The following is an 8,345-nucleotide window of genomic DNA, read 5'->3' as shown; positions in this document are numbered from 1 at the left end:
GAGAGGTCCACCTGGTGCCGTTATTATATGCTTTTTGGTGCCAGGTCAGGACCTTTTTATTTAACCAATCTTTTAAAGTTAATTAATTTTAATTGTATATTTATTTATTTAATTCATTTTAACCATGTTATTTTATACTCAGTTGTGGTGTAGTCAATTTATTTATTTTAGGATCGGTGGGGTTTTAATGTTTGTAAACCACCTAGAGAACCCTCTGGGCTATTGGGGTGGTATATAAATGTAATAAGTAAGTAAGCAAGCAAGTACCAACAGGGGAGCTTTCACCACCTCCTGAAAACACAGTTATGTCAGGAAGCCACCTTTGGTTGACTCCGAAGGGCTTTCCTTGTTCTGATGGAAGCACTGTTTTAATTTTGTGTTTTATTCTTTTAACTTTCGATTGTTCACTGCTCCAGAACCTGTCTAGATGGGGAATGGTACAGAGTCATTGTAAATAAACAAATCAATAAATAAATATTGGAAAAATACAGTTGCAGATAGAAAATCCCTTGCCGAACTTGAGGCTTTCTCAATAAAGGATCCTAGATTTTAGGCAATGATTCATTTTTTGCTCTTTTTCCTGTGAGTTGGGAAGATCACCAGCAGCTTTCTTCTCTCACCGCCTTGTCCCAAGACTGTATCCAGTCTACAACATCCTTTTCCATGCCTCTGGGGCATAAGGGGGGATTATGGGAGTTGCAGTCCAGCATATCTGAAGGGTTCCTGGTTGGGGGAGTATGGTCTACATTCAAGGACAAAGCTAGACAAACACCAGGGTGCCCCAGGCACCTGTCATTATCATGGCTTAGAGTGTTGTCCAAACCCGGTGTAATACCCACCCGAACAAGCCATGGCTTGTTGTAGGGTTTGCTTGGTCTTCCATGATTGTGTCATCCAAAATGAGACAACACAACAGGAGGAGGTCAAGTGAAAAACCAGCAATGCTACTTGGCCTGCTTTGGTCAAGTGGATATTGGACAATTAGCAGAACTGCTGTAGTGGCACTTGTGGGGGGGGGGGGTGTAATGAGAAAGACTTCCCTCCCCCCGAAAAGGATTGTGTTGAGATCCCGCAAGTGGGCTGTCATGTCCTCCTCCATGATCCCTATGGGGGCATTCACAAAGTTCCTCTCCATGGACCCCAGCAGTGCCTTGGAGGGGCTGCCTGTGGACCCTCCTTTGATTTGATTTGTGCACAATAAGGTGTGTAACTCTGTGCAAATAATTGTGCCCCTTATATCCTGCCCTGAACTGGGCAGCTAGGTTTGTGCAAACTGGGCAGGTTGGTTAGATATCAGGGATCCTGGCATAGTGTCCACAGTAGGTGACCCCTGGCCAGAACTGGCAGCCCCCCCCCCCCACACACACACACAGCACCCGGTGCCTAGCACAGGTGGCTGATGAACATTTCTCCCTGCATTGGAAAGATCTGTCAAATATGAGGTCCAGGCTTGGGACTGGACAGCTCCTTGCAAAGCAAGGCTGCGCTTTGCCGGAAGGGCTCCTTCTAGCCTCTCTGTGGTGGCAAGACCCCCCCTTTCCATCTCAGACCCCCACTCGGGGATCTCAAGCTGCACTGAGCAGACAGCCGCCTGTGGCTGTGGCGGAGCAGAGGGAACGTGGGTGCTCTCGCACTCTCTCCTGGGGCACCCACAGGAGGACCGAGGGGAGGGGAAAGGGGTTCTGGAGCCACAGTGCGCCTGACTGTCTGTTGGGCACCTTGAGGCCGCCAGGCAGAAGGCTGAATGGCTCATGCAGACCCCTGCCGGGTTCCGTCTGGCGGCTGAGATGGCTCTCGGGCAAGGCAAAGACCTTTAGCAGCTGGCACCTCAGCTTCCCACGCAAGGCTCAGGGGCATCCTTAGGAAGGGAAGGCAGTGGGCTGCTTCAGGCTGATGCTTCCTCTGCAGGCAGCCGGAAAAAGGAGCAGACAAAGAGAGACGGTGCCTGTCTGCTCTTCCTGGCAAGCTGCTCATGGCATTGGTGAAGAGAGTTAAAGCAGAGAGCAGGAGGCTGGAGAAGCAGAGCCGTGAGCAACCTGGCAGTTTAGGAGGGGCAGTAATGCAGCTAAGTAACTTTAAACCCGGGACTTAGGGGCAAACTCCTGCATCTCTAGGCTAGTTCAGGGTGCTTGGGAGATGCTTAGATGGAAAAAGTCCCACACACATTGGGCCATGCCCCTAAAGGCCTTCCAAGGGCTCCGAGATGGATCCATGTATGCTTGGAGTGCCTTTCCTAGAAAGACTCTCCTGGCATCTATTGTGCCAGGTAAGACCTCTTGATTTTCCCAGGATTTTTATCTCTCCTCCTCAAAATTTTTTGATAAAGCACTTTCAGATTTTTGCTCTCCTGTGGGTTTTTCTCTTGGTTCCTACTCAGTTTTAATCTGTTTCAAACTTATGTTTTTATTTTGTTTACCATATTATTATGTTTACTGGTTTTAAGCGTTGTTCTGAAAACTGCCCAGAGAGCTGCAGCTAATGGGTGCCAGATAATAACCAGCAACTGTGCTAATTAATAATAATTAAAATATTGTTTCTGTGATGAAGCACATCAACTTATTTCTCTTTCTCCAACCACCATTCTGTAATTGAAAGCTGCTTCCACATTCCTGATCAGTGATGACCGCACAATCGCTAACCTTGCAGAAAAAAGCATCTTGAGAATGTGCAGTTTGGTACTTAAGTCATATCTACAGTTGTGCCTACCTCATGGGTGGGTTTGCACAACATGAGCAGTCATGGTGGTTTCTTGCACAGGATGGTCTGTGGGGCTGTCAGGTCCCTCACATGGCATTTCCGCACTGCTCACTTAGTTTTCAGAAGCCGCATTAGGAAACAGCAGTCTGTTCTATGGTCTCCATGCTTCACCGTGGTTTCTCTGTTCATCTAAACCTGGCACTGTGGTTTCCACAGTCCTACCACATTGTGCCCTGGAAAGCGTGGGATTGAAGTTTGGGCATGGGGGCTGATGGGACACACTGAGCAAGGATGGTAGAGACCCCTGGATTGCCAGGTATGTCCAGGCAAAAAAAGTGCACCTTGTGAAAGGCACACGAAGTTGCTTGCTGTGCAGCCCTTGCCTGCTGCTTAGATGCCCTTGTCATTTATTTATTTTGCAGACGTATATGCCACCCCATTCGCCTAAGCCTCAGGGCGGCTTACAAATAAATAAATATCACGCATACAATAAAATACAGTTGGCTGCTCCCTTGGACCACATGGGCTTGGGTTTTTGCCCCAGGAACCAGGTCTAGCCACACCACTGCAGAGGGGTAGTGCATGCCCAGGGGGCTGCATTTGTGAGGCAGAGAGGGGGCAGAAAGCGTTCCGGGGAGATTCTGTAGGGTTTCTGCTCCGGAGCCCCTTCCGTAATATGGTCAGCCAACCCAGCTATGTTTCCATCCCACACATGAAGGTGTATTGTCTGGGAAAAGTTGTATCGTTTGATTCTGCTGGATGTAAATTTGTACCCTCAGCGTTATACCCATCTCCATCTTCCTCCTCAGGGCAAGTGAGGCTGGAAGGCCCTGCTCACACCAGGGAAAGGGGCAGATTGAGTTGATGGTTGCTGTCAGGGAACAGTTGCTGAGGAGTTTGGGCAGGAGGAAGTCGTGTACTCCCCCTGCTTGAAGGATCCTGTGAGCAGCTGGGTTGCCACGTTTATGGTATGCTGGACCAGACGGACCTCGGGTCTGATCCAGCAGGGACTTTGTGTTCTTATGCCTAGTAATTCCTCAAGTGAGATGTGTACAGATGTTAGTTGGGAGATGGACTAAGGGTGCTGTTTGGATATCTGTGGGCCAGATAATTGCCGAAGGAGGACATTTCACACAAAGTGGGAGTTAGTTGATGGATTTCTCACTTTAGCAGACGGAATTAGTGCTTCTTCCCGTGCGACTGGCCCTATTCACACGACGACAAACCATGGAGGAATGGCTGGTCAATATGTTTGAAAACCAGAAGCACAGTGAATGTGGCTTGTTTGGTTACTGCAAATCACCATCGAGAACCTACGTTTGTTCTAAGATTTCCAAGTTTCAGCATTGCTTGCCAAAATGTGTGAAATCAGTCACAGTGTTTTCCCAGTTTCCCCATTTTGGCCAGAGAGTTGGGCAATAACCTTGCAGGAAGGTTAATATTTCCCCACTTGCACTCCTCAAAGGAGAAAAGGTGGGATTTAAATATGATAATATATAAATACAATACAGAAACCCTGAGATTTGTAGAAACAAAAATAATAAATATAAGGGCTTCAAGAAACTTTTCATACACAAGACTTTTGTGCATTTTTTTATTCCGAAAATAACAAAAAACAAAATTAGATTTAATACCATCAACCTTCATCCCAGAGCTCCTATATGCACTTTGGCGTTGATACAATTTGCCTGAATTGGTGGCAAGAAGCAGATTCTTCTGCACAGTTTGCTGTACATCAAATAGGCAGAAAGATTTTTACATGCAGAGATCTTCTTTTCACAGCTTTGTCATCAAGAACAGTTTAACAGGGACTGAGAGAAAGAAATAGGTATGCTAGAAGTATTGTCTTCCAGCCAGTTTTCTTTTGGTCCTGTACATGTGACGCCACATTCAAGGGGAGCCAGCCCTCACAAGCATTTCTCCCACAATGGTGAGAGGTTTTTGAGTGCCATCACCGTTGACGGAAACAGTTTATGACAAAACACCACCCCCTTTGATTTAATCCAGAGAGAGACGGAAAAAAGGCACAGTGCTCTATCCACACAGCAAGCGGGCCAAGTGCCGCTTTACCTTTCCATTCCCATCCAGGAGAACAGACTCTTTAACGTGCTGTGTCAAGAACAGATCCAGACTCAGCTTGTTGACTATACGCCTTAGAATGGCAATAAATTAACCGAAGGAAAAATTCAAAACCAAGACTCTAGAACAGAAATTAGCAGGAAGGAGTAAGTATACATAAAGATACGTGTATGAAACAGAGATTTCAAACATGCAGTAAGCAGTGCTTTAAGGCATAGTTCTGAACTATGCAGAGGTGGCCAGGAAATGGGGGAGCACAGCACCAAATGAGTTTCGTTATCCTGTATCCGGAAATAACACGTATAGGAAGTTGTCTTGGCCAAATGCTTTCTCGCAAACACTGAGTAGTCCATTAAGGTCTACCTTCCTTTGGAAACACCAATCAGGGCATATGTTCTGATGATATTCTTAAAAGAATTTAAACCAAACTAAAATTATGTAGGTTGTGTATTCGTAGGGAGGCATGCAAGACCCAAACACTGAACTGGGGAGGAACTGAGTGGACTGAGATGGGACAGTTAATCACGTCCACTGGGCCTCTTTGATTCAACTGTGCAGCTGAAGATCAGGACAGAAAGCAGACCAAGTGTTCACCAACTGTGACTGAGGCAGAAAGGGCAAAGCCTTGACAGATCCGTAGATGAAGATGAAGACAGTGCTCTCCCACTCCTTTAGATGGCACGCTGGCTCCAGGGCCGATGTCCAAGGATGAGGCATGCAAGAAATAGCTCAGTGGAGCTGAACCACAGCAACTGGGCTATATTTAAATGAGGATGCATATTTCATCTTTGCTTCAGCAGGAGCTGATGTTGCACTGAATGCCTGCTTGGAACAGGAAATCTGTTTTTAGATTACTTTTCTCTGACCAAAAGGCCAGTCTATCTGGTTTGCAGTTTTCTGTTGCTAAGTTGTTCAGACTTCCTGTAAACCAGCAGATTAAATAAAAAAAGAGACTGTTTCAATTGATCTATGACCCGGATGTCTCTTTCCCCTCCTTAGCCACCTCCCCACTTTCCTTTGTGTTTTTCCCACCAGGCTACAAGTTTTCTTAACTGAAGCCAATGCTTGTGTAGTGTCGAACTGGCAGAAAGGCTTTTCCTGTGTGTGCACCTCCACCTCCGGAACAAGTTGCCACCATCTGCCCTCTTATCTGAAAATCAAAGAGACCAGCAACACTGTCACAAGAATCCACATTTAGCACCACACCTGTGTGACTGCCCAGTGCCCGTCGGCTTGGGAGAGGTGGTTCCATGGCTTTTTCCATGGTCGACCAATGGTCAAGGTCAACCTGCCTCCACATGGAAGCCATGCCTTCCACACACACAGAGGAAAGCATGGCCAAAACAAGGCATGACTGTCAAGAACAATGAGGCACCACCTCTGCCTTCAGTGGTAACCAAGCAGAGTTAAGCAATCAGTTGCCCAAAGATTCCCATGAGGAATCTTGGCTTGATAACCTTCTGATGTCATCAAGCAAAACACTGTCCAGCTTGCACTTTGGTGGCCTGTTGGCTAGACATACTGCTTTCTGGAATTGCTGCTACTTGGTCGACTGGACTGCACTTCCTGAGTGAGATGGACTTTGGGGGCATCTGTGGCAAAGACATCGGGGGGCTTATGCTGGTGTTGCAGGGCCAAGGATTCCTCGGTGTTAAAGTTGGCCCAGTTCTGCTCACTGGAAAGCTTGTTGTAGGCCTGGTAAGGTGGGGAAAGCCCCTCAGCCATGGGGAGATAGAAGTAGGATTTGTCCGGGTAAGACTCAGCAGACGTTCTGCAGAGCTTGGTGGGGTAGCCGTCGGCCTTGCAGGGCAGAGGGGGAGCTGAGGAGGGAGAACAGCAGTCGCTCTCCTTCACACGGTGCAGCAGGCCCTTGCAGCACAGATGGAAGAGCTCCAGAAGGTTGAGCACGAGGGAAATCAAGCCCACCACCAACATGAAGAGGATGAAGATGGTTTTTTCAGTGGGACGGGACATAAAGCAGTCCACGCGGTGCGGGCAGGGGGACCCTTCGCACACAAAGACGGGGCTCATGACAAAGCCATACAGGTACCACTGGCCTAGAAGGAAGCCGGCCTCAAAGATGGACTTGAACACCACGCTGATGATGTAGGTCCACATCAGAGGTCCCCGGATTTTTATCCTCCCATCTTCTGCCACACAGATCTTGGCAATTTTCTTCTCCACGGCCATCAGCATCACGGCTGCCTTGTAATCCTTGGACTGCAGGGCTCGGAGCTCACTCTCCCGTTCCTTCAGCTTCTCCTCCTGCCGGGAAAGGTAGATGACATGCCCCAGGTAGACCAGGGTGGGTGTGCTGACAAAGAGGAACTGCAGCACCCAGTAGCGGACATGGGAAATGGGGAAGGCCCGGTCGTAACAAACGTTGGGGCAGCCCGGCTGCTTGGTGTTGCACACGAAGTCCGACTGCTCGTCCCCCCACACGGACTCCCCCGCGAGGCCCAGGATCAAGATACGGAAGATGAACAGCACCGTCAGCCAGATCTTGCCGATTACCGTCGAATGCTCCTGCACCTGGTCCAGAAGCTTTTCCAGGAAGCCCCAGTCACCCATCTTGGGCTAGGGAGAGCAGAAAAAGGGCATTACACGCGGAAGCACGGTCCCTTCGCAAAGTCCTACAGGCCCAGCACCACTGGAAGGGCAAGCCACTAAGGGACTGCGCTGGAATGAGAGAAGGGGCACCTCCACCACCAAGATCCATCCCTGCGCTTCAGAGGCAGGCAGCTGACAGGACCCGGAGAGAAGACCGCTGGTCAAGGCCTCTGGCATGGGCGGGCAACTGGCTCAGTTCTGGATGTCTGGACTACATGTCCCATCACGGGTTATTATCTGACAGTTCAATATACTTTCAACAATAGATAAAAATACACTGAAGCCATTTAGGAGGATTAAATATATTAAAAAACACGCTATGCATTAAAATGTATATTCATGGCTAAAGCATTTACAGAAAATAGCAAGACATGGATTAAACATCGAAACCAATATCGTGCCACCATTACAAACAAACAGACTGGGTGGCACATTCACGTGGGAAAAGCTTGGAGAAAGATATGGGCAGCTGAGGCAGGCAGCCACTGGCAGCTCCCGATGGCCAGGCTGGGCAGGCACTTCGTAAGGCGGGGGCAACCACCAAAAAGGCCCTTTTGGGTTGCTGCAAGATGGTAGTGTACAACACCCAAACTATTGGCCAAACTGGCTGGGACTGATGGGAATTATAATTCCAAACATCAGGAGACTAGCAGGCCTAGGAAAAGATGACTGGAATTGGACCGCCTGCAGAGAGGAAGGTGGGTGGATGCACGCACGTGGCAATCCTCACTGAGGGGAGGCTTCTTCGAAATGACCAGCCCAAGTAGCCCTGATCATGCGAGGCCGTAAGCCAGCTCACAAAACCATGCATTTCCCCCCACCCTAATTGCAGCTGTTCAAGATAAACGCCTGACTAACAAGGGTTAGCCTGTCGTTCACTCTACCTGTTTTAAGAATCTCCCAAATAAAGCTCTGCCGCCTCAAGGTTATCCTTTGAAGTCTGCACCAGCCCCCCCGCC

General features: G+C 48.5%; 1 protein-coding gene across 2 annotated transcripts; it reads right to left on the bottom strand.

Moving 5' to 3' along the window:
• Positions 1–4,277: 4,277 nt before the first annotated feature.
• Positions 4,278–7,347, bottom strand: GJA4 (gap junction protein alpha 4). 2 transcript variants are annotated; one of them, XM_044424909.1, is made up of 2 exons: positions 7,006–7,347; positions 4,278–6,954 (listed from the first exon to the last, which is right to left on the bottom strand). In XM_044424909.1, exons 1-2 carry the CDS (start codon positions 7,345–7,347, stop codon positions 6,289–6,291), a joined length of 1,008 nt encoding a protein of 335 aa, XP_044280844.1. In that variant the 3' UTR covers positions 4,278–6,288. The 2 variants fall into 2 exon arrangements, with proteins under 2 accessions (XP_044280844.1, XP_044280843.1); XM_044424908.1 differs by having other exon boundaries at positions 4,278–7,347.
• Positions 7,348–8,345: the final 998 nt, after the last annotated feature.

This window comes from Varanus komodoensis, unplaced genomic scaffold (genome assembly GCF_004798865.1).
Source record: "Varanus komodoensis strain SLA01 unplaced genomic scaffold, ASM479886v1 scaffold15, whole genome shotgun sequence".
NCBI classification, from domain to species: domain Eukaryota; kingdom Metazoa; phylum Chordata; class Lepidosauria; order Squamata; family Varanidae; genus Varanus; species Varanus komodoensis.
Note: the sequence above shows the minus strand (reverse complement) of the source record. Positions and strands in the feature narration are given on the sequence as shown.